At 37.3% G+C, this 27,196-nt stretch overlaps 3 protein-coding genes across 3 annotated transcripts in view; 1 reads left to right on the forward strand and 2 right to left on the reverse strand.

The window, feature by feature from the left end:
- The window catches only part of LOC131427131 (uncharacterized), a 395,071-nt gene that overhangs the window by 282,376 nt on the left and 85,499 nt on the right, over positions 1-27,196 (forward strand). The window lies entirely within an intron of this gene.
- Positions 1,861-3,290, reverse strand: LOC131428962 (uncharacterized). The gene is made up of 2 exons (XM_058593018.1): positions 3,077-3,290; positions 1,861-2,699 (listed from the first exon to the last, which is right to left on the reverse strand). Exons 1-2 carry the CDS (start codon positions 3,288-3,290, stop codon positions 1,861-1,863), a joined length of 1,053 nt encoding a protein of 350 aa, XP_058449001.1.
- On the reverse strand, positions 10,105-11,838 carry LOC131428963 (uncharacterized). Its single transcript, XM_058593019.1, has one exon. The coding sequence runs from the start codon at positions 11,836-11,838 to the stop codon at positions 10,105-10,107; it is 1,734 nt and encodes a 577-aa protein (XP_058449002.1).

The raw sequence follows: 27,196 nt of genomic DNA on the forward strand, positions 1-27,196 counted from the left end.
CCGTCTTGACCAGGATAAGTGGTGATGATTTGAGCAAGAGGCCAAGAGATTGATGACATATTATCATCTCGCACTAAAACTAGTTGGCCTACTTCTAATTGGACCGATTTTGAAGATTTTTGATGTTGGCTGTTTATTTCGGTCAAATACTCCTTTTTCCATCGAACCCAATGTTGTTGAATTAGCTGCTGTAATTGCTGATAGTGTTTTAATCGATTGGATTGTATTTTAGTGTAATCTGGATCTGGTAATGTTCCCAATGATGATCCCGTAAGGAAATGTCCTGGAGTTAACACGTCGAGCTCAGAAGGATCTTCCGAAAGTGGAGTAAGTGGACGAGTGTTCATGTTGGCCTCGATCTGCGTTAATAGAGTGACGAAATCTTCGTACGATAGTTTACATTGACCGATCGTTTTGATCAACGAAGTTTTTGCTGTTTTTACTGCTGCTTCCCATAGCCCTCCGAAATTGGGTGCTCGAGGGGGTATGAATTTCCATTGAATGCCTCTATTGACACATTCATTAACAATTTTTTCATGACTAGGTTTATCGTTGAGCATATGATACAGTGCCAGTAGGCGAAGTTTCTTTTAAATGCCATATTGAAATCAGCGGTCTATGATCAATGTATACAATAAATCTCTGATTATGAATGAAATGTTTGAAGCGGTTCACTGCCCATACGATGGCTAACAACTCTTTTTCAATCGTATGGTACTTTATTTCAGCACCTACTAGACCTCTGCTTGCATAAGAAAAAGGGCCTATCGATCGATTTTTCATTGGAAAGTACTGCTCCAATAGCGTACTCGCTGGCATCTGTCGTGATCACGAACGTATCTTTATAGTTCGGTCTACCTAACAGTGTGTCAGAAGTTAAAAAATTTCGCAATTCCTCAAAAGATTTTTGACACTCTTCTGTCCAAGTAAACTTAAAATTCTTTCGCAAGAGATCGTTCAAAGGTTTACGTTTCTCTGCGATGTGAGGTATGAATTTTCCATAGAAATTTACAGTTCCTAAAAATGACCGAACACCTTTGACTGGTTTTGGTGCCGCCATTTCTTTTATTGTTTTTATATTGTCCTCCATAAGACGGATTCCTTGTTTGTCAATTGCATGTCCTAAATACTTTATTTCAATTTCAAAATTTGGCATTTACCTGGCTCGACTTTTAGAATATGTCGACGGAGAGCCTCTAAAACTTTGCGTAAGTTTTCATTGTGTTCTTCCATAGTAACACCGAAAACAATTGTTTTGGCCTTACCTTGGTGTGTTCCGGTTCAAATAAAAAACGTCCGAGGCCAAATATGCGGACAGTTCTTCTTTTCTTTTACCTTTCTTTTCAGGTCTCAACAGCAGCAGTGTATCAACCGGCAAGTGCATCTACAGGTAAGTAATTCCCCGGGTAAGTAGTAGCCAACCAAAGACGAGGATCGCAGTACCAGGTAAGTAAAAACGATTTCAGCACTTTTACTAAATCAAACTATATTTTACTACTTTTACTACTTTTACTACACTACATTTACTACAATTTACACTTTAGCCTTGGTGGACGTCCTGTCGCAATGAAGGCTGAACTGAACTGAACTGCCAAAAAAACGAAACCGATCACCAATACACACAATGAGTCGGTCGACTATTCTACCTTGCCGTGTACAGTTCTTGACTTTCTGCGCAAAGCGGCTCATTTAGAAATTATCCAACCTAACTTCTCGAAGAGGATTGATACTTGTATAACAGTTTCGCTTCTCTCTTTATACTATACGTAAACATTAGCCGGCCACCTAAATTTGTTTACAAATTTATATTCACACATAATGTTAATGTTTTTTTTTCAGAGCTAAATCCTTTAAATTCAGTTAAAAGGAACAATTTGTGTCTTCATTAGTGGATGCTGCTACCCCTTGAGTATCTTCTTGTTGCGGCTGCATGTCGGTGTTCATCGGAAGTGGATAAATTCTGGATACTGGACGTGTGTAAACACCAGCTGCAGTTTTCACTGTTACCACTCTGGAGTGACCGTCTTGACCAGGATAAGTGGTGATGATTTGAGCAAGAGGCCAAGAGATTGATGACATATTATCATCTCGCACTAAAACTAGTTGGCCTACTTCTAATTGGACCGATTTTGAAGATTTATGATGTTGGCTGTTTATTTCGGTCAAATACTCCTTTTTCCATCGAACCCAATGTTGTTGAATTAGCTGCTGTAATTGCTGATAGTGTTTTAATCGATTGGGTTGTATTTTAGTGTAATCTGGATCTGGTAATGTTCCCAATGATGATCCCGTAAGGAAATGTCCTGGAGTTAACACGTCGAGCTCAGAAGGATCTTCCGAAAGTGGAGTAAGTGGACGAGTGTTCATGTTGGCCTCGATCTGCGTTAATAGAGTGACGAAATCTTCGTACGATAGTTTACATTGACCGATCGTTTTGATCAACGAAGTTTTTGCTGTTTTTACTGCTGCTTCCCATAGCCCTCCGAAATTGGGTGCTCGAGGGGGTATGAATTTCCATTGAATGCCTCTATTGACACATTCATTAACAATTTTTTTATGACTAGGTTTATCGTTGAGCATATGATACAGTGCCAGTAGAGTATTTTTTGCTCCCTTGAAATTAGTTCCATTATCGGAATGAATTTGTTGAGGCAAACCACGACGTGCTATGAAACGACGTAAAGCGGCGATAAATGCGTCTGTGGAAAGATTGCAGACCAACTCCAAATGCACGGCTTTAGTAGCAAAGCAAATAAAATCAGCTATGAATGCTTTTTGCGGGGATGCTCGGCGATGTACTGGTTCATATAAAATGGGCCGCAATAATCCACTCCAGTGATGGTGAATGGTCTACTGGGTACAGTACGAGTCTTGGGAAGTTGACCTACGGGCTGAGTAGCAGGGACAGGGCGGTGGCGAAAACATATGAGACACTTACGACACACAAAATTAACCAAGTCTTTACCACGTAACGGCCAGAACTCTTGCCGAATCGATGCCAATGTCATACGAGGGCCTGAATGCAATGTGAGGGTGTGATAATGCTGTGCGATGAGGCAAGATAGTGGATGCTTACTTGGGAGAATCATAGGGTGCTTGGCTTGGTACACTTCTTCGGAGTGTTGAAGCCGGCCACCGACACGAAGGATTCCATTGTTATCAATTATTGGACGAAGATATTTCAATGCTGAATGTGATAGAAGTGGTCGCATGTTTTTTAACGCCTTCAACTCTTCGTGGAACGTTTGCTGCTGCACACCTTTGACCAATGCTTCTTTGGCTGCTTGCATTTTTTGTGTTGTGACAAATATATCAGTTGGATGTTTAAATTTACTCTTGCAAGCGTTTACGAAGCGTAGTATATAGGCTGTGTAATATAACACATTATCCCATCCTAGCATGATCCATTCTAAGTACAGTTTACATTCAATCCCAAACCAAATACGACATTTCCACGTATTTGGATATCCCGGTCATACACCTTACAGAAATGCGCGTTCGCATTTACCTCGACCTAAGTCCACCGCGCAGGCAGCTAGCAATATAATTCGTGATTGCTTGCCCTGCATAAAGCGGAGGTCGATAACCAAATCTATGACATCACAGCTGGGCCACAGCTGTGAACGTTTTTACCAGTCCTTCTCCATTAGCATGACATTCTCTCCCTCTCTATAGTTTTTCCGATTTCTCCCGCTCCAGGTACGTCCGGTAGGAAACGATAAGTTACGGTAAGAATAATTGTACGGCTAGAGATAAGTAGAAATGAAAATACACATTCATTATTGAAAAACCAGTCAACCACTCTGGTTCTTAATCCGAAATCACCACATGGCGACCGTGACAGGACTCACGGGCCAAAGTTATCAATAAAAAAAAACAGTTCAAATAATTGTACGACAGTGAGCGTAGTCGAGTAAAGATGGTTGTTGTCGTCGCGCTGTGAAGAAAAATTAGTGCCGTGTGAGAAAGAAAAGTTAAACTATCACCGGAAAATCGAAGATAAAGTGTATTTCTTGGCCAAATTTACGGTGAAATTTTTGAAGAAAACGTGCGAGTGTAGTTTGTGGTCGCGTAGACGATCAAAAAGTACCAATAAATTGAATAAATGTCGAGATTGATAAGAGTGTAAAAAAAAATGGGAAAATCCAGCTCGAAGCACGTCACACAAAGTGGGGACGCACAGGTAAACATCCTGAATGAGCTAGAAACTCACACAGAGTTTCACGAAACGAATGAGCTAAAAATTACAATCATACTAATACTAGTGGCAGTGAATCTGTCAATAAAAATTTACATGATTGTCAAAAGGCACGCCCGAGACCAGGCGTTAAAAGCTGCAAGGTCAATCGCGCAGCTACCAGTTTAAAGTAGGGAACAGTGGTCCTACGGGACGAAAACAATAAAACATTACCCAGTAGGGAACAGTGGTCCTACGGGACAAAATACAAAAAAAAAAATCTTACCCAATGAGGGAACAGTGGTCCTACGGGACGAAATCAATAAAGAAAAATTTTCCAGCCTTCAGAGCATCTTTCCAACTATTAAAGAAGGTAGGAAGTAACGGGCGATGTCAACCAGGTGAGACAAGTGCTTAAAATAGATATGAAAATAAGTTAGTATTAAGTGCTATGGCAAGCAGTTTTCAGATGTTTAAAACCATTTGTTAGTAGTACACAAAAAAAATAATTCAAATGCATTTATGCGTACTTTAGTGAGTTTTAAATTAGCTGGGTGATGAATTACTATGAAAGATTAAAAAGTCTTTATACCTACTGCAAAAAGGCAGTAAACACACCCATATCTAGAGAATTGTTAGAGTCAAAAAGAAAGAAGTGCGCTGAGGCGTTTACAGGGTTTGAGCTGTTTTTGATAGAAAAAGAAGACGAAATACCGAACGAAGAATTTCATATACTTGTAAAAAACTCCCGGTCGTGGAATTACGAAGTAAATAAAATAATTAACCAAAAATTAAGTAGTCTAGGTATAGAATCAAACAAAGAGAAGATAATGACCGACGCAATATTTGACGTGAAACAGGCGACTGCCATCGTACCCATGTACGATGGCTCTGCAGACTCATTATCATCGTTTACAGACGCCGTAAGTTTACTGGCTGAACTGACACCAGCAAACCAACTAGCAACGGCATTAAAATTCGTTAAAACTAGACTAACCGGTAAAGCGCGGCTAGGACTAGGAAACTGCGATACGCTACAAGCGTTAGCAGACGACGTCGAAAGACGCTGTAAAGTAAGTGAGTCCCCGGACTCCATAGTAGCTAAATTGAATCAGGTGAAAAGCACTAAAACCAGTGAATTATGCGAAGAAATTGAAAACCTTACATTACGGCTAAAATGTACCTATCTAGCTCAGGGAGTCCCAGAGCAGACGGCTAATTCGTTAGCAACCAAAAGCGGACTGAACTCTCTTATTAAAGGAGTAACGTTCCAAGAAATAAAAATCATACTAAAAGCGGGCAATTTTGCTGACATTAAAGCAGCAACCCAAAAGGTAAGAGAGAACACTACAGAAACGAGCAACGCTGCTCAAATTTTTACCACACGACACACTAGTCGCGGGCGTGGAAGACCAAATACGTCTGGTGGACAATTCTCACATCGCAATGGGCACCCCGGACATTACAATAACTATAATAATAGCAGAACTATTTCCAGAGGACACCTAAACTACCGCAACACATACCGAAACAATTTTAATTCAAACAGACAAAACTGGCATAATTACAATAACAGAGGTTACAGTCGCGGAGCTTATAATAATCGAAACCCTCGAATGCTCCTCGTACAACCAGAACAACCGAATAATCAACATGCTGCCCCGAATGCACAAACTAACGGTAATATTACTGTTATTCCGAATAATTCTAACAATGCTCAAACACCACCACAAAATTTTTTAGGAAGATTTATTCAATGAACATCTGTGCATCAAATTTTGTAAAAATTTATGTACAAATGGCTAATTCATTATGCAACTTTTTATTAGATTCCGGAGCGGACATTTCCGTCATAAAAATCAACAAAGTAAATAATAACCACCCACTAGACGCTAATAATAAAATAAAAATTACTGGCATAACAAACATTTCAACCGAAACTTTGGCAACAACCACAACAGAATTAAATTTTGGCAATGGACTTGTTACCAACCACACTTTTCACATAGTAGATAACAACTTTCCAATTCTAACTGATGGCATTTTAGGAAGAGATTTCCTGTCTTCTCATAAGTGCATCATTGATTACGAATGTTGGATGCTAAATTTCAAAATTTATAATAATATTATTTCATTACCAATTGAAGATACAATTTACCAAAAATATATTATACCACCAAGGTGTGAAGTAATAAGACAACTTCACAATCTCAAAATTAACAAAGATATGATAATAGTTTCACAGGAATTGACCCCTGGTGTGTTCTGTGGAAGTACTATCATATCACCAGAAAACACTTTTATTAAAATTTTGAACACCACAGACTCAACCGTTAATTTAAGCACCAATAATCTCAACCTAAAACTAGAACCTTTAGAAAATTATAAACACTTGAAAACAAATTTAGGCGATAACAACAAAGAGCAACGTACAAATGAAATTTTAAAAAGCATAGAAAAATCGGATGTACCATTCTTCGCAGCAAACGATTTCAAAAAACTTATAAGCAATTACAACGACATTTTCTGTCTACAAAATCAGCCACTTACTACCAACAATTTTTATACCCAGGATATAGAACTGACTGATAACGTACCAGTCTATATCCCTAACTATAAAATGATTCATTCGCAGAAAAACGAGATCGATGGGCAGGTATATAAAATGCTAAACGAAAAGATTATCGAACCTTCCATATCTTCTTATAATAATCCCATCCTACTAGTACCAAAGAAAGGTGAGGATAACTCAAAAAAATGGCGTTTAGTTGTTGACTTCAGACAGCTAAATAAAAAACTTCTCGCGGATAAATTTCCGCTACCAAGAATTGATACTATTCTAGATCAACTTGGCAGAGCAAAATTTTTTAGCACGCTGGATCTGATGTCCGGATTTCATCAGATACCACTAAGCGAAAATGCAAGAAAATACACTGCATTCTCGACCCAGACAGGTCATTTTCAATTTACAAGATTGCCATTTGGACTAAATGTCAGCCCGAATAGCTTTCAAAGGATGATGACAATCGCTATGGCTGGTCTGACACCAGAAATGGCTTTCGTCTACATTGATGATATCATTGTAACAGGATGCTCAATTAAACATCATTTATCGAATTCAATAAAGGTATTTGAACGACTTAGAAAATATAACTTAAAATTGAATGCAAGTAAATGCAAATTTTTTAGAAGTGAAGTAATATACTTGGGACATAAAATAACCGATAAAGGCATTTTGCCAGACGATTCAAAATTTGAAGCAATAAAAAATTACCCAGTACCAACAAATAGTGACGAAGTGCGACGATTCGTAGCATTTTGCAACTACTATCGTAAATTTGTTCCGAATTTTTCGAGCATAGCTCATCCATTACACCAATTACTGAAAAAGAACCATCAATTCATTTGGTCACCACAATGCCAAAACGCATTTTATACTCTAAAACAATATTTAATGTCTCCAATTATATTGCAATTCCCAGACTTCACGAAAACTTTTATTCTAACCACTGATGCTTCAGACATTGGTTGTGGAGCAGTTTTATCTCAAAACATAGATGGAGATGAACTTCCAATTGCATTCGCCAGTAAAACTTTTACCCCAGGCGAAAAAAATAAAGCCGTAATTCTAAAGGAGTTAACAGCTATTCATTGGGCTATTAACTACTTCAAATCATACTTGTACGGTACAAAATTTATAGTAAAAACGGATCATAGACCACTAGTATACCTTTTCGGCATGAAAGACCCAACGTCGAAGCTGACTAGAATGCGACTAGATCTAAGTGAATTCGATTTTGAAATACAGTATATTAAGGGTAAGGATAACGTGGGAGCGGACGCGTTGTCACGTGTTGTCGTTACCTCTGATGAACTTAAACAAAAGTCGATTCTAATAGTGAATACGCGATCAATGACACGAAGTCAAAGATCCAAACCGATTGGAAAAAATGAGGAGTGTGAAACCAAGCCTGATCAACTTGCGATGTACACCACCGAAAACCAATCAGAAACAAAAAAATTAGCCAAAATCAGCACAATAATCGAAAAAAATTGCATAACATTTTCAATTTATATTAAAGCAAAGGAAATAATAAACAATAAACTAAAGAAAGGCATACTGAAGTATGAATATAAAATAAATAATGAAAGTCAAATTAGCTTTGCTCTTTCAGACATTGAAGAAGATATGAAAAAACTTCATATAAATAAAATTGCGCTGTCTCAAGAAGACGAAATATTTAAACTAATTCCCATGGAAGTACTCAAACAAGTAAGTAATAAAACATTAAAAGCCATGCAAATTATAATTTTCAAACCAGCAATTTTCATTAGTGATCTTTGCAAGGTAAATGAAATATTGAAAAGGCATCATGAAACACCAACAGGTGGACATATAGGACAGCATAGACTATACCTCAAACTAAGAGAAATTTATGTCTGGAGAAAAATGAAACCGTCAATTTCACAATTCATCAAGGCCTGTGAATTGTGCAAATTGAATAAAATAACTAAAAATACTAAAGAGAACACACTAATTACAGCTACACCATCAAAACCGTTTGAAATAGTGGCAATCGATACAATCGGACCACTACCAAAGACAAACAAAAATAACCGGTACGCATTAACAATGCAATGCGAACTAACGAAATACGTAGTTTATGCACCAATACCTACTAAAGAAGCTAACATAATACCAAAAACTTTGGTGGAAAATTTTATACTAATATATGGTAAATTTTTAGAATTAAAAACAGATCAAGGTACAGAGTACAAAAACGAAGTACTAGATCAAATCTGTAAATATTTAAACATCAAACAAACTTTCTCAACAGCCTATCATCCGCAGACAATTGGCTCATTGGAGAGGAATCACAGATGTCTAAACGAATATCTGCGATCCTTTGTCAACCAGCACCAATCTGACTGGGATGAATGGTTACAATTTTATGCTTTTACTTATAATTCTACACCACATACAGATCATGGTTATACACCGTATGAACTAGTGTTTGGAGTAAAACCGAAACTCCCACAGGAGATATACAGCAAAAATAAAATAGATCCAATTTATAATTTTGAGCAGTACAGTAAAGAAATGAGATATAAAATGCAATTATCCCACGAAACAGCAAAGCAAAGATTACTAGCAAAAAAGGAATTTAGACAGGATATTCTCAACAAAAATATAAACCCAATATCAATAAACAAAAATGACACAGTATACCTCAAAAATGAAAACAGGCGTAAGTTAGATTCTTTTTATTCTGGACCTTATAGAGTTAAAAACATTTTGGAGCCAAATTGTGAAATAGAACATACAATCTCAAAACAATCATATTTAGTACATAAAAATAGACTAATTAAACAATAAACATTGTATACTTAGGCAGTAACTAATCATCATTATAACAAAATGACGTACTTGGAGGAAAGTTTTAGATGAATTCCACTTCGTTACATTCATCTCCCGAAGGGTGAAGGTGTAATATAACACATTATCCCATCCTAGCATGATCCATTCTAAGTACAGTTTACATTCAATCCCAAACCAAATACGACATTTCCACGTATTTGGATATCCCGGTCATACACCTTACAGAAATGCGCGTTCGCATTTACCTCGACCTAAGTCCACCGCGCAGGCAGCTAGCAATATAATTCGTGATTGCTTGCCCTGCATAAAGCGGAGGTCGATAACCAAATCTATGACATCACAGCTGGGCCACAGCTGTGAACGTTTTTACCAGTCCTTCTCCATTAGCATGACATTCTCTCCCTCTCTATAGTTTTTCCGATTTCTCCCGCTCCAGGTACGTCCGGTAGGAAACGATAAGTTACGGTAAGAATAATTGTACGGCTAGAGATAAGTAGAAATGAAAATACACATTCATTATTGAAAAACCAGTCAACCACTCTGGTTCTTAATCCGAAATCACCACAGCTGTAACACGTACTAGCTTTAGAAATGACGAATATCTCTCATATAGACAGTCTACGGTCGAGTTTTGTTGAACTACTAGTACGGTTTTTCTTCTCTCTAGAATATCTTCTGGCGGAGGTTCTGGATTATGGTGTTCAGGCCAATTTTCCTGCGATTTTTGGAGCCAACCTGGGCCTTCGAGCCAAATCATATTTGCGATGAAGTTCCTTGGTAGCATTCCACGAGATACATAGTCGGCCGGGTTTTCGACTTCTTTGACGTGGTTCCAGTTATGTCCTCGAGTAAGATTTTGTATTTCAGAAGTGCGATTTCCGACGAAAGTCTGCCAAGTGTTGGCTGCTGCTTGTATCCAGTGTAGAGTGACGGTGGAATCTGACCAAAACCAGCAAAAAGTTCCTTCCATCCGTAATGCTGCTGAGACCCGGGCGTATAGTTTGGCCCCCAAAAGAGCAGCACACAACTCCAAGCGAGGTAGAGAAAGCCGTTTGAGTGGAGCTACACGAGATTTTGATGATATGAGCGTAACCTTGATTTCGCCATCCTTGTTGGTCGAACGCGCATAAATACAAGCTCCGTATGCCAGTTCCGAGGCATCGCAGAAAAAGTGAAACTGAGTATCCGTTGGTTTGGCTAGAATCAAACATCTTGGTATCTTGAACGATCTCAACTCAGGTAACTGAACGTAGAACTCTTCCCATCTAGCGTTTAAAATAACGGTAACTGGATCATCCCAACCAACGGAAGATAACCAAAGCTGCTGCATGTGAATCTTAGCCCAAGCTATAACAGGTGACACAAGTCCAAGAGGATCGTATAACTGAGCTATCGCCGAAAATATCTTTCGCTTTGTCCATTGCTCGCCATGTTTGATATCGCGAACGTCGAAGCAAAACTGATCTGGTCCAGTCTCCCAGGCAACTCCTAGTGTTTTCACCTTCGGTTCCTTTTCAATATGTAGAATGGTGGGTCCTTCCGGGGCAATTTCCAAAGCTTCTGAGATATTTGAGTTCCATTTTCGAAGCTGTAGTCCTGCTTCCGCCATAAGTGTTTGTACACCGAATCGCAATCGCTTAGCATCTTCAACAGATTCCGCTCCCGATAGAAAATCGTCCATATAAAAATCTTCCGCTACTGCAACAGATACTGATTTTTGGTTTCTCGCACTGTTCAAAGCCAACTGCTTAAGCACTCGTGTTGCCAGGAACGACGATGGAGAAAGACCGTAGGTGACAGTGAGAAGCTCATAAACCTGAATCGGCTCTGATGGGTTGAAACGCCAGACAATTCTCTGCAATGGTGTATCTTCTGAATGTACGCGTATTTGCCGATACATCTTTTCTATGTCGGCAACCAAAGCGACAGCGTGTTTGCGGAAGCGTATCATTAGATCTAGCAAATCATCCTGTATTACCGGTCCAGTAAGAAGAGCATCATTGAGAGAAAAATTCGTAGAAGTTTTTGCTGAACCATCGAACACGACTCGCACCTTTGTTGTTGAGCTTGATTCCTTGAAAACTGGATGATGAGGAAGGTAGCAAACTGGTTTTTGCTCTTCCCGTAAACCGTCCACTGAACCGATGAGCTTCATATGTTCCAGATCTAGATACTCTTGCATGAATTCACAGTACTGCTTCTTCAGTTCGGAGTCCTTCGTCAACCGCCTTTCCAAATGTTGAAATCTTCGTATTGCTGCATCCTTCGATTCTCCAATCATCCTGCATCCTTCGATTCTCCAATCATTTCGTGGAAGTTCATATGCTTTGGATAGCGCACTACATATCGCCCGTTTGTATCACGACTGACCGTATTCCGGAAATGTAATTCACAATCTTCCTCTTCTTGGGTCCGAGGCAGCGTTTCCGATAGTTCTTCGATTGTCCAAAACCTTTCGATGGATTTATTCAGCGATTTTGTTACAGCTAAGTTGCAGCTCACTGTTGATATTCCACCATTCCAATCGGATTCACCTGCTGCAACCCATCCGAAAACCGTGTTGACGAAAACTGGAAGAGTATTGTCGATCCTACGAATTTGTAACCGACCACCATCCATAAGATGAAAATCGTAATAAAACTGTGAACCAAGTACCAAGTCAATCGGACGCGAAATGTAGAATTCAGGATCAGCTAAATCCATATCGGACGGTGGATGCCAATGCGCTAATGGTATAGACGTAGATGGCTGATTGTCTGTTACCTGCCCCAAAACCAAGAATTCCATTGGCAACGAAAAATCTAGCGTACGCGAGCTAACAACCGTAGATACTTCCTTGCCTTCTTGTTTGTCCGATTCCACTAATTTCCACTTTCTTGTCGCTACGTTGAAGTTTGAGAAGTTGACATAGTCTTTCTGACATGAGATTTGCCTGTGAACCTGAATCCAGCAACGCCATAGCGAGATGTGTCCGTCCCCATCTATCCTTCACTTTCAGTATCGCCGTCACCAGGAAAATATGCGATCCTGTGACCCCCATCGCCATGTTAGATGATATAGATGCGACCGAACTAGAAACCAAACCACCAGAGTTCGACGCAGCCCCAGAAGTCGATGGAGACCCACCAGTCTCAGTTGTACCTGCCGCAGAAGATGAACCAGAACCAGGAAATCCGGGATGAAGTAAAGAATGATGCTTCTTAGAACAGGTTTTGCACCGATATTTCGACGGACAATCTCGTGCCAAATGATTACGTCCCATACAGTTACTGCACAATCTCTTAGAGTTGGTGATCTGCAGTCTTTTATCAACTGGATACTTAAAAAAGGTCGGACATCTTGCAATAGAATGTTGCTCGGAACATACAATGCAGTTTGGACCCGAACTTTCAGTCGCCGCGTTGACCGATACCTTCGCTGGTCTGTATTTTGCACCGTTCGGAGAAGACAAATAAGCTGAACTTGAAGAGTGTTGATCCACAGAAACTGCATCAAGCACACGTGTCTGCTTTTTCAGAAAGTTTACTAATACGGCAAACGATGGTTCATCGTCACCTGAAGCATGCTCCTCCCAGCGTTTTTGAGTAACGTCATCCAATTTTGAAACCATGAGATGAACCAACATCGCACCCCAGCCATTCGTTTTTTCGCCTAACTGATCTAGAATTTTTGTATTACGCTCAAAACAGTCTATGATGTCGTGAATAGCAACAGCGGATTCCTTTTTTATCTTCGGATACTCGAATAAAGCGTTCAAGTGTCTCTTTTTTAGTAAATACTTGTTGTAAAACCTAGCGATCAATGCATCCCAAGCCACCCTGTAATTCGCATCACTCATCGGATATGAATCGATTAGTTTTAGAGCATCGCCCTTAAGAGAAGCCCGCAGGTAATGAAACTTTTGGATACCACTCAACTCGGAAGACGAATCTATCAGGGCTCTAAATGTGTCGTGAAATGCAAGCCATTTTACAAAACACCCATCAAATTCAGGCAAGTTTATTTGTGGTAAACGTACGTATGTATGCATGCTCGCCGATGAAGCTACAGCTGTATTATGTGTCGTATTATGCGTTACCGTTTGTAGTAATTTGCCTACCAGCCCCGCCCTTACCTCGAAGTATTTCTCCTCGAACTCCTCTCGAACAAGTCGGTGGCCTGCGATGTTCTCCTCGTGATCTTCAGCACTCTCGATTTCGCACTGAATTTCCTCGAATTCATCCCATTTCGTCTCTAGCTTCTCCAGTCGAAATCTAATTTGATTTTCGTCCGGTGACTCCGTGCTCATCATGAACCTCTCCATCCGAAACAAAAAATCGACTATACTGTCTCTTATATGAATCTTTGATTTCATCTTTTTGCCCATATTAGACGTTCAAGACCAAATTTACAAAAAAAATGATGCAGCAAACCAGATAATTCTGGAAAATAAACACCAGGAAAGCACCTCGCGAGAGAAATTTAGTGTGTTGGACAGGTACTCACCTTGTGAGCCTGTCTACCAGGCCTTGTATGTCAAAACAGAAAAACTTCGCGAGAATCAAGAATCAATATTGCCAACAAATTACTCCTCCAGCACAGTATATACGAAAAGTATCACTCAAACTCGTTACGCAATGCCAACACTCGAACGTCACAGTTGCAGATTCGTCAAAATCACACTCGCATTCAGTCAGAAGCTCTCAAAAATTAACATTCAAATCTGCAAACAATACACAAAGCGAAACACCTTCCGCACTGTTGGGTGAATAGGTGGACAGGTACTCACCTTTTGTACCTGTATCAAATGCCTTGTACAGATAATTATACATTCATCTTCACTGCATCGCACACAAACAATCAAACTTCTATTTCATTCAATCCACATACCAAATGTCGATAAAATTGCCCGCGGGCATCCAGGGCTCAGTACTTGATGTAGCAAAATAAGCAGTATATTGAAATTAATATTTATTTGTATGTGCACTTGTTCCATCCAAAAAAAGATAAACGTTCCAAGATCACCATCCGAATTAGTTCAGCCTCCATTCATCCATCGGTAGCGATCCAGTAGTGTAGTGTCGAAATATTAGCCACCGAGAAGAAACAAAATAACGACCAAGTAGATACGCTAGCGAAAGTAGATTTATTGGACAGGTACTCACCTTGTGAGCCTGTCAACCAGGCATTGAATCAAAAATTTCCTAGCGAATCCAAATCTACCAATGGCGTTATTTCCCCAAGTGTGATGGCTACTTCTCCGTCGGATGATGGCGTTCGAAGATCCAAATAATTTTCGTGATGGCGGAGCTTCGCCTTTATTCTCCGAATAAAAATGGTGCTACCGACGCCGTGTCGCTTCTCCGGAACACAAAAGATCCTGGTCACGGCACCAATGTTTTGGCCTTACCTTGGTGTGTTCCGGTTCAAATAAAAAACGTCCGAGGCCAAATATGCGGACAGTTCTTCTTTTCTTTTACCTTTCTTTTCAGGTCTCAACAGCAGCAGTGTATCAACCGGCAAGTACATCTACAGGTAAGTAATTCCCCGGGTAAGTAGTAGCCAACCAAAGACGAGGATCGCAGTACCAGGTAAGTAAAAACGATTTCAGCACTTTTACTAAATCAAACTATATTTTACTACTTTTACTACTTTTACTACACTACATTTACTACAATTTACACTTTGGCCTTGGTGGCCGACCTGTCGCAATGAAGGCTGAACTGAACTGAACTGCCAAAAAAACGAAACCGATCACCAATACACACAATGAGTCGGTGGACTATTCTACCTTGTCGTGTACAGTTCTTGACTTTCTGCGCAAAGCGGCTCATTTAGAAATTATCCAACCTAACTTCTCGAAGAGGATTGATACTTGTATAACAGTTTCGCTTCTCTCTTTATACTATACGTAAACAACAATTATATCGTCCAGGTAGACGATTGCTTTAACCCCTTCTATCTCATAAAGTACCGTATTCATTAATCTTTGGAACATCGACGGGCTGTTACGCAGGCCCATAGGCATTTTGTAAATTCAAAGTGGCCTTTTGGAGTTGAAAACGCTGTCTTGGCTGCATCTTTTGAGTTAATTGGTACTTGGTAAAACCTTGATTTTAAATCCAACGTAGAAAAATATTTACTGTTTCCAAGATTGTCTAGAATCTCGTCAATTAGTGGAATTGGGTATACAAATGGCTTTGTGACTAAATTTAAAGCCCTGAAGTCAACCACGATTCTGTATTTCTTGTTACCAAATTCATCGTCCTTCTTGGGAACACATAGGACTGGTGCATTCCACGGACTTTTGCTAGACCTTATGATACCTTGTCTACGCATTTCTTCAATTTATTCATTAATATGCTTCTTTGTAGCTTCTGGAAATCTGTATTGCCGTTTGTTGATAGGCACGTTTGACGTGGTCTCAATTTCGTGCACTGCCGCATCAGTGATAGTTAATTTATCCCCCTTCAGATAGAATACATCGCTATATGATGCCATAATTTTCTCAATATCCATAAAATTTTCTCTTTTTAAATGATTCATATTTAGTGATTTTAATACTTTATCCGTTCGGTCTCGACCAGATATTTGACCTTATTTTCTATTTTCCGTAAGAATTACGTCTTGATCTGTATCTAAATCAAGGAAACATCTGTCTTCCTCGTCACACTCTCCGCCTATAAAATCTTTTTCTTCTTCATGAGTAATATTAGTCCCACAACCGGGGAGCATACGATCGTCGTTTTTGTATAACTCATAATTGCTCTGATACGATGCATTAATGTTATCATTTTTATTCACGTGCTTTTCTGAATCCTCCTCCTTGCGGGTACCTGTAATTTTGCCTCATATCGCTGTCTGCTGTAGTATTCGTATTGTTAAAGCTGTTCCTTTCTCTGTGGTTTCTTGTTTGCCTATTGCCGTTCCGTGAGCCAGAGATTTCCATGCATCTCAGTCTCTCTCCTAGGTCTAATAACCGCTCACATTCTACATGTTGCTCTTCGAGAAAGTCTAGTAATTCTCCCAGAGCCATGTTTCTTTGTCCCTGGGCCGTTCTCCTGAGATCATCGTTTCTCAGGCCTGCTATGCAATGCAACCTCAAATTCTTATCTAATGCGCTGTTTCCCTGGACGCCTTTATTATATAGCTCTATGTGTTATTTTATTTTCATTACGCGTTTTTTGTATGACTTATAAGATTCTCGCGGGTTTTGTCTTAAAGTCTCCATATCTGCTAACACATTTTCGATTTTAATCACCTCACCGAATTCTCTTACTAAATTTGCTTTTGTCTTAGGCCAAGTTTCGGCTCTGAATTTTAATATGCTGTTTGCTTCTTTTCCTTTAAGTTTCAATAAAACGACATAAATTAGCTCATTGTGCGGCATACCTTCCGGTATCTCATCCGCAAAATGCTCTATGTGATATAGGAACGCATTGAGCTCATTGAATGACCCATGAAAATCCGCACTGAATGGCCTCGGTTTTTGGGAACCGATATGTACCGTCAGGGAGGCATATTTTGTTCGCACGACGTTATAAAGGTCTGTCAGTTTGTTCCATTCACTTACTGAGACCCGAAATTCGTAACCTTCGATCAGTTGTTCGAATTCGGCGAAGGCTTCCTTAAGTGTTTCCTTCTTGGTTAGGATCCCTTGTAATGATCTTGCTCTTGTCTTATTTTTGTATAAATTTTCGTATTCGTGTGCAATATACTCGCCTATTTCTTCTAGTCTTGACATATGTGAACGTCTTCGTTAATTTAGCTCAATACATTTTTCGTTGTAAACAACTAGAAATATTTCCCTTCGTTTGCGGGTGATCGTTATTGCTCACCCCGCGTGAGTCATACCGTACTCAAAGTCAATGTCGGTTTATTGTTATTATTGTCATATACCGCTTCTTTTCCCCGTACTCTGTTCTTATTTCAGCTGCCAGACTTTTAGCCGCAAATATGGCCGCGATTGTTTTGGTGTGTCGCCTAGCAACGCATTTTTCCGTAGGCTCCGCCCATACGGGTTGGTTCACCACCGTTTTAAATGTATATACCTCGTGGCATGCACTCTTGGTGCCTAACTCGCTGCCTTGCTTTGTTATGTCAGTCGAAGTACGGCTACTTTTGCTACATTTGCTTATTCGCAAAATGATGCGTCAAATTACCGATTCCTTCGCTCATACGCGTGAGGTTCGGTTATTCACCTTGACCTTATAATCATTACACCAGTGCTATCTGTTCAGCTGGTCGTGATTTTCTTGTCTCTTCAACGAAGGAGACAAAAAAAAACTTCTTAGGCCTTCATGTTTGTATGGCCATTTTTGTAATTATTATCGCGGTGTTGTTTTTTTTCTCTTCAACACATGCGCTCGTATTGACCGTGGTCAAAACGTAAACAAATAATATTGGTCATTGTGAGCGCGAGTTTAACAAATCAGAAAAATCTTTTATATGAGTCAGTCAAAAGATTGTTCTGTAGAAGCGCTAATGTCAACCTAATAGATTTTCCTTGTATTTTGCTTTCTAATGATTTGGTAATTTCTTTTAAAACGGACTGTTCAGAATGCTTTGTATGCTTTGTATGTATGTGTTAAGTTTATCAATACGAAACTGTTTTATTTATTACCGAAAGCAAGAATCACATCTGGAAGAGAAAGCGTGACAACTCACATCCATTATGTAGAAGCCATTATAGAGAGATTCTTTATTGATTCAAATGATGGGACGACATTCTGTGCATTTGCTCATTTTTTTTCTTAACAGAAGTATTTCACAATTTCACTTTAATTTTTGGTGATATTGCTTTTTTTTTAAGCTAAAGCGAACGTGTGTCGAATTTCGTTGGTTGTAGGTTAAATAATCAGAAAAAATAATGGAGACTCACCATACTAATACTGCTTCGCCCAACATCCTCAATTTCAAATTCCTCTCCCGTACTCCTGGCGTATCCTTGCTGCGCGTACCGCGTCTTCTCCACCGCGGACAGTACCGCTGTCACCCACCGCTGTCACCATTTGCATCGAACCGCTGTCACCACTTGCAAGCACCTTTTCGGCCGAGCGGGGGCGGGAGGAAAATACCGAAGGAGGATGTTTCTTTCTGTTCTATACGAAAAATCGTAACACTCTTTGTCAAAAATACGTTTTTTTCCTTTTTCTTTATTTTCTTCACTAATATATATTCACACTCTTAATCTTTTATAACAGATGTTAATTGATTTACTTGTATTTCTTCTGGTGAGATCTTGTGTGATTGCCACTTTGTTGAACTCGCTAGTCAGGATCGGTTATCGCGTATCACATTGTCACTTCGGAACTGATTAATTGTGCAACAACTCCGATTAATGGCTAGATACTGACTCACTGCTAACGGTTATATACACTATTTTATTTACTATTTGGAACTGATTAATTGTGCAACAACTCCGATAAATGGCTAGATACTGACTCACTGCTAACCGACTACGACGACTTGAATTGTCTACGGGCCGACGCCCGAGACTTACGGCTATTTACCGCGCACTCTTTAAAACTGAACTAACTCCTAACTCTTCCCAACTATGGGTTTTTAAGCTCCTAACATTTACTTTCGGGTGAAGCCCGAAGATTTTAGTACAAGCTGAGCTTGTGATTCTAAGTAGAAAGTTCATCCGACTTTCTTCCGAAGTTCTACCGAAAGCCGAGACCACTGTCACTATGCCAAAGGCAGTGACCAGTGTCCGTGAAAAAAAATAGCTTTGTTTTTACAACATTCCTGCGCTGACTAATGCTCGGAACTGTCTATGGTTTTATAACAAAGTTGCGATGACTAATGCTCGAAAATGTGCACGCTTCTATAAAAAATTCTATTCACAATTTCTTACTTTTTCTACAATACTAGCAAATTCGAAGGAAAATTTGCTAAGGGCACTGCAACAGGCAATTGTCTTTGTTTGAATTTTATCTAAAGCAAGCTTTATGTTGCCAAAAACCAACCGTGCTAAAATCGGTCCGAGGCAAAATTTCATGAAGAAGTATACTGTACACAGTCTTTTTCGTACTAAGAAGCAATTGTAAAAAAATCGTGTTCCACGTTACTCCCAGACATTACTTTGTCATTCAGCGCTCAAAACTCTTAGTACTGGCTATGATGAAAAGTCGCTTACACAATAATATCGATATCTCCGTTAAAAATGGACGGATTTTGACAATCTATGGCTTGTTGGATAGCTATTACCGTAGGGAATCTAAGTCTTAAATAATATTCTGTTTTCAAGGTCAAATGTGACAGATATTGTCAAAATTTTGACATAAAACTTCGTATAACTCAAAAAGTGAACATTAGATCTCAAAACCATTCAATAGCGTTCAGTGACGGGGAGACCTTTCATTTGCGACTAGTTTGATCAAAATCGGTCCAGCCATCTCTGAGATCTCGACCTCTTAGTTCATAACACACATACACAAGCACGGACATTTGCTCAGTTCATCGATCTGAATCGATTGGTATATAACACACGGCCCTCCGAGCCTCGGAAAATTTTCTTTATATTTAAGAAAAAGATAAAACGTGAATTTTAAGTATAATGACACATCTAATTTAGTGAGTGTTTGCTAATTATTATTGGCTCTTGAAAAATATTCAGTAGTAAACATATTGTTACTATCGTTAGTGTTATTATTACTGTTATTACTATTAAAAGTTTTTTCATTTTAGTAGTTAACTTACTCTTACTCTTTCAGTCGTAGACCACGCGGGTCTTTGCTTTACACAGGAGGCGTCTCCATTCAACTCGATTCGTGTCTGTTCGACGTCAACCTCGGTAGCTGCGAAGAGTCTGCAGGTCGCCCTCAATATGATCGACTGATCTTGCCCGCTGCGCGCCTCTTCTTCTAATTCCGGTCGGATCATTATCGAGGATCATTTTAGCCTGGTTGTTCTCCGACATTCTAACAACATACCCGACCCACCATAACCGCCCGACCTTGGCCATTTGGATCATTTTAGCCTGGTTGTTCTCCGACATTCTAACAACATACCCGACCCACCATAACCGCCCGACCTTGGCCATTTGGACGAGAGTTGGTCCTCCCAGCAACAGGTGATTCGCCTTCTCCACGTACCGTTTTTGATCTGCACTCCGCCAAAAATAGTTCGCAACACCTTTCGTTCAAAAACACCCAGTGCACGCTGATTCTTAACTGCCTTGATATTTACCTTTGGCGAATTTTGCTCGATCGAAGCGTCTTGCGCAATCCGAAGTAAGCACGATTTCCTGAAAACATGCGTCTCTGAATTTCTCTGCTGGTGTCATTATCGGCAGTCACCAATGAGCCCAAGTACACAAACTCGTCGACCATTTCGATTTCATCACCGCCAATCAGAACTCGTAATGGGTGGCTGACATTATCTTCTCTCGTGCCCCTGCCTTTCAGTAAATAAGCTATCGTACTAATGCTTTGCGCAGATTTGAATCCTTTTTGGATCCACCATTTTTCAGCAATTTATGTATTTGTAGTAACAATAAAATTATACGTATTATAATTATGATCCACAATTTAAATTCGTGGTTCTGGTGATTAGTAACAGTCTGTTCTAAGTGTTCGTTAATATTAATATTAGTGTCGTATTCTTTGGATTGGCCTTTTCCCATTTTCTTTTGATCATTACATTACCATGAGGTAGAAAAAAACAACTCAACTCGCTAGGCGCGTTTTTAACTATTTCTGACCTCCTGGAAGAAGTCGTCAATTAAGAGCCACAGCTCTTCGTCGTCCCAAAAGGGATCGTTCATTTGTAATCAGTGTGGAAAACTTTTTTTTTTGTTTTTTTACCCTTTTTACCTTTTTTATAATTATAAAAAATAGGTATAGAATTCGCTCCAACTTTATAAAAATATTCCGAGACCATACTTGGATCCAACTTCTGGTTCCGGAACTACAGGATGTTATATGTTATGTAATTAAAACAATGTCACCCAGTTTTCCAGTAGTTGGCTGAACCGATTTCGTCTATCCATCATTCAAATAAAAGGTCTTAAGGTTTCATAAAAACTGTTTGTTTTTCAATCAGATTCGATTCCCGGTTCAGGAGATACAGGATGATTAGTGTAAAAGTTTCACATATTTTTTTCTGGGTTTATCAGCTTCACAGATTTTGAGAGTAGATGACCAAATAAACAAATTTCAGTTTTAGCGGTATTTGGTTTGCTATTCCGGAGAGTACCCAAAAATTTTATGTGGAACGCACTACGATTTCTCTAAGATGGCTACACTGTCATTCACGAATTTCTAATCTAATGAGATGTTTAACAATCCATTATGCGAATTGTATTGACTTTCTTCTACACCGATTTCCGAATTCCGTTTCCGTAAGTATCGGGAATAGCGAAGCTTAAAGAAGACCAAAACGAATTTAATAAATAAATTCAAATTAAAATAAATTTATGGTCCATACATTTGGTAGATTTGATCCGGTTCCTACTTCCAATTTTGAAATTACAGAGTTAAGAGTTTTTAAAATTCAAACCGCCATTGAAGATGACGGTACTAAAAAATCTTCAAAGTTGGGCTCAAAACTGTTTAAATTTTTTCGTCATACTAATTCATGGACATACGAACTATTTTGTGTTATGCTGGTCTCTGAATACCGTTTCTGGAAATCTCACAAATAATGACAAAAATTTTAAAGAGAACTTAGAAATGCTTAATCGATTGTCACACGTTTAGATTGAAAGGAATAATTTAAGGATTTCATACAATTTCTATCTTCGATTCGTGTTGCAGTTCCAAAATTTTATTTACAAATCATTTAAAACGACGGTCATTAAAATAATTTCATGAAAACTGAACACAACGAAGAATATTCACGCGACAAACACATGCCGATTGATGAAAAAGGTATCATCTCACTGCTGGGTGGATTAAGCACGTTTTTTAAATATTGTATAAAAAAATTGCAACTCTCTCTCTTTTTTTCTAGGCTTCTGTTGTATCTTCTTCTAGATCCAAGACTTATGGGTTGAGTAATAACATGGTGCGAAAGCTCCTGTTCCTTTTCCTTGTTCTATCTCCTTTACCAATACTAAATACTCTTCTAATTCTTTTTTGTCTAACATCGTGTAATAATTGATTTGCTCACTCAGGACAGCATTACTCAGGACAGCACCATTACAGGACCATTACTCAAGACAGCATATGTTGATTGATGCACGGTCTATAAACATATTAACGGTCATCACCATTACTCTGGACAGCATATGCTGATTGATGTACAGACTGCTAACATATCAGCGATCATCATTATTACTCTGGACAGCATATGTTGGTTGATGCACAGTCTATTGTTCACAATAATTGTCTAGTAGCACTAAAACCATGTTTTCTTTAGCACTTTTGCTGTAAACGTTTGCAGGTCCAGAACGATTGTTTATCACTTTCATTTACATTGTCCTCTGATATGGCGGTGTTGGCCTTCATTTTTGTTTAATTCGTTCATGTTTTTCTTCCCAAGGAGCACCAATAACCACTATCACTTTGTTACTTGCAAGCCTGATCGTCCGGTCGCCATCGTTTTGTTTTAAACTCACCTAGCTAGCTTATAATTTCTAGTCGATACAGGTTGTAATGGGAGGAGCCAGTTTGATTTACATCGTTGTATTTTACTTGTGGCTTATGTATCCAGGAGGAAGGGAGAAAGAACAACATGAATAGGAATGGTGTATCGGTACGATCGATTGCGATAGCACCGATAGTTTTTTTTTTTTTATTTTTTTTTTAAAATAACTATTTATTGGAATATGAGTTAAAATTAAATTATTAAGATTTTAATTGGGTGTTCAGCCACAAGTGGTGACTTTTCAGCCCTGTTATATATATATATATATATATATATATATATATATATATATATATATATATATATATATATATATATATATATATATATATATATATATATATATATATATATATATATATATATATATATATATATATATATATATATATATATATATATATATATATATATATATATATATATATATATATACATACATATATATATATATATATATATATATATATATATATATATATATATATATATATATATATATATATATATATATATATATATATATATATATATATATATATATATATATATATATATATATATATATGATTAGGTTATTACCATGAAGGTAGACCGGCCAAATCATCTTCTTCTAATGGCAGTCTACCTACAAATATTCCTTCAATGCCATTCGCTTCTTTAAATGAAGTCGATTTAGGCGATATAACTGAAAATAAAATGATCTACCTACAAGATCAACTTTTTCAAATGATCATCCAAATGAATTCGACTTCATCACTTTTTGAAGCATTTCAAATCGGATGGAAATTTGCAAATAATATTATAATGAATTTAAAATTTAACAGTGATGTTAAATAATTATTTGAATATTTTAAATTGGAATGCTCGATCTTTGAAATCGAGTGAAGATGAATTTTATAATTTTCTCAAAGTTCACAAAATTCATATTGCCATTGTGACAGAAACTTTTCTTAAACCAAATGTAAAATTGAAAAGTAATCCACATTATGTGGTTCATCGATTTGACAGGTTTACTGGAATGGGTGGTGGAGTTGCCATTTTTGTCCAACGGCAAATTAAACATCGAATTTTACCTTCTTTCAATACTAACGTTATTGAAAGCTTGGGAATCGAAGTTGAAACCATTCATGGAATTTATTTCATCGCTGGAGCATATTTGCCATTCCAATGCACCGGCGAACAATTAAATTTCTTTAAAGGCGATTTGCAAAAACTTACAAGATATCGATCGAAATTTTTCGTAATAGGGGACTTAAATGCTAAGCATGTCCAGTGGAATTGTAGGCAAAATAACAGTAATGGTAAAATACTTCATAATCAACTCTCAGCTGGTTACTTCACAGTTCTTCATCCCAGTAATCCTACTTGTTTCTCTTCCGTGAAAAACCCATCTACAATTGATCTGGTTCTAACGGATCAAAGTCACATTTGTAGTCAACCGATTACACATGCTGACTTTGACTCAGATCATATTCCTGTAACATTCAGACTTTCCAACGAAGCCATAATTAATCCAATTAGTTATATTTTCAACTATCATAGAGCTAATTGGTTGGATTACAGATCTCACATTGAAAATCATGTGGATCATGAAACTATTTTAGAAAATTCTGCGGACATCGACACAGCAATTGATAATTTGAATCATTATATTATCGAAGCTAGAAATCTTTCAATTCCCAAAGCTCAAACTAAATTAAATTCTCCTATCATCGATGACAATCTTCAACTGCTCATTCGGTTGAAGAATGTTCGTCGACGTCAATATCAACGTTCTCGTGATCCTGCTATGAAAAACATAGTTAAGGATTTACAAAAAGAAATTAAACATAGATTTACTCTTTTGCGAAATGAAAATTTCGCTAAAGAAGTTGAACAAATTAAACCATATTCTAAACCTTTCTGGAAACTTTCTAAGGTTCTTAAGAAACCTCAGAAACCAATTCCTGCTCTCAAGGAAGGAAATCAAATACTTCTTACAAATGGCGAAAAAGCTCAAAAACTTACTCAGCAGTTCGAGAGTGTCCACAATTTTAATTTAAACGTTGTGAGTCCTATTGAAAATGAAGTCTCACTGAAGTATGATCATATTTCAACCCAAGTGTTATCACACGATGACATTATCGAGACGAATTTTGATGAAATTAAATCAATTATTAGGAAACTCAAAAACATGAAGGCTCCTGGTAATGATGGAATTTTTAATATTCTTATTAAAAATCTTCCCGATGTTGCCTTGAGACTCCTGGTTAAAATTTTCAACAAGTGTTTTTCATTAGCTTACTTCCCAAAAAGATGGAAAAACGCTAAAGTAATTCCTATCCTAAAACCTGATAAAAACCCAGCAGAAACATCAAGTTATCGCCCAATTAGCTTACTTTCTTCAATCAGTAAACTTTTTGAAAAAATTATCTTGTTGAGAATGATGACTCATATAAATGAGTATTCAATTTTTTTACCAGAGCAGTTTGGATTTCGTCATGAACATTCAACTACTCATCAACTTGTCAGAGTAACGAACATGATAAAATCAAATAAATCTTCTGGGTTATCCACTGGAGTTGCTCTTCTAGACATAGAAAAAGCATTCGACAGTGTTTGGCACAAAGGTTTAATAGCAAAAATGTCTGATTTCCAGTTTCCTATTTATTTGATCAAAATGATTCAAAATTATTTAACTGATCGTACTCTTCAGGTTAGCTATCAGAATTGTAAATCTGAATTGCTACCCGTACGAGCCGGTGTTCCGCAGGGTTCGAGTGTAGCTCCAATCTTGTATAATATTTTCACTTCTGATCTTCCAAATCTACCCGTTGGTTGTCAGAAATCGCTATTCTGTGACGACACAAGTCTGTTAGCCACAGGTAGAAATCTAAGAGTGATCTGCAGTCGCCTACAAAGAAGTTTAAATATTTTCAGTGATTATCTGTCAAAATGGAAAATTAAACCAAATGCAGCAAAAACGCAATTAATTATTTTTCCTCACAAGCCAAGAGCTTCTTTTCTTAAACCAAACAATAATCACATTCTCAAATTGAATGGCTTGGAATTGACATGGTCTGATCAAGCTAAATACCTAGGTTTAACGTATGACAAAAAACTCACTTTCAAGGATCACATTGAAGGAATCCAGGCAAAGTGTAATAAATATATTAAATGTTTATATCCTCTTATAAACAGAAATTCTAAGCTCTGTCTAAAAAACAAATTGTTAATTTATAAACAAATTTTCAGACCAGCCATGCTTTATGCGGTACCAATTTGGTCAAGCTGTTGTTCCACCAGGAAGAAAACGCTTCAAAGGATTCAGAATAAAATTCTGAAAATGATTCTGAAGCGTCCTCCCTGGTTTAGTACAAATGAGTTACACAGACTCACAAATATAGAACCATTAGATGTAATGTCACATAATATTATAAGCAAATTCCGACAAAAATCGATGCAATCTTCAATTGAATCGATTCGCTCTCTGTATTAGTTAGTAAGTTAGTATATAAGTTCCTTTTCCCCATTACACAATACAAGTAGGTTTAGAATTTTCCCTACACAAAAATCTCAGAATTGCGAAAGCAAATGATGTCTTCATGGTAATAACCTAATCATATATATATATATATATATATATATATATATATATATATATATATATATATATATATATATATATATATATATATATATATATATATATATATATATATATATATATATATATATATATATATATATATATATATATATATATATATATATATATATATATATATATATATATATATATATATATATATATATATATATATATATATATATATATATATATATATATATATATATATATATATATATATATATATATATATATATATATATATATATATATATATATATACATACATATATATATATATATATATATATATATATATATATATATATATATATATATATATATATATATATATATATATATATATATATATATATATATATATATATATATATATATATATATATATATATATATATATATATATATATATATATATATATATATATATATA

The sequence above is a fragment of the Malaya genurostris genome, chromosome 2 (genome assembly GCF_030247185.1).
Source record: "Malaya genurostris strain Urasoe2022 chromosome 2, Malgen_1.1, whole genome shotgun sequence".
Taxonomy (NCBI): Eukaryota; Metazoa; Arthropoda; class Insecta; order Diptera; family Culicidae; genus Malaya; species Malaya genurostris.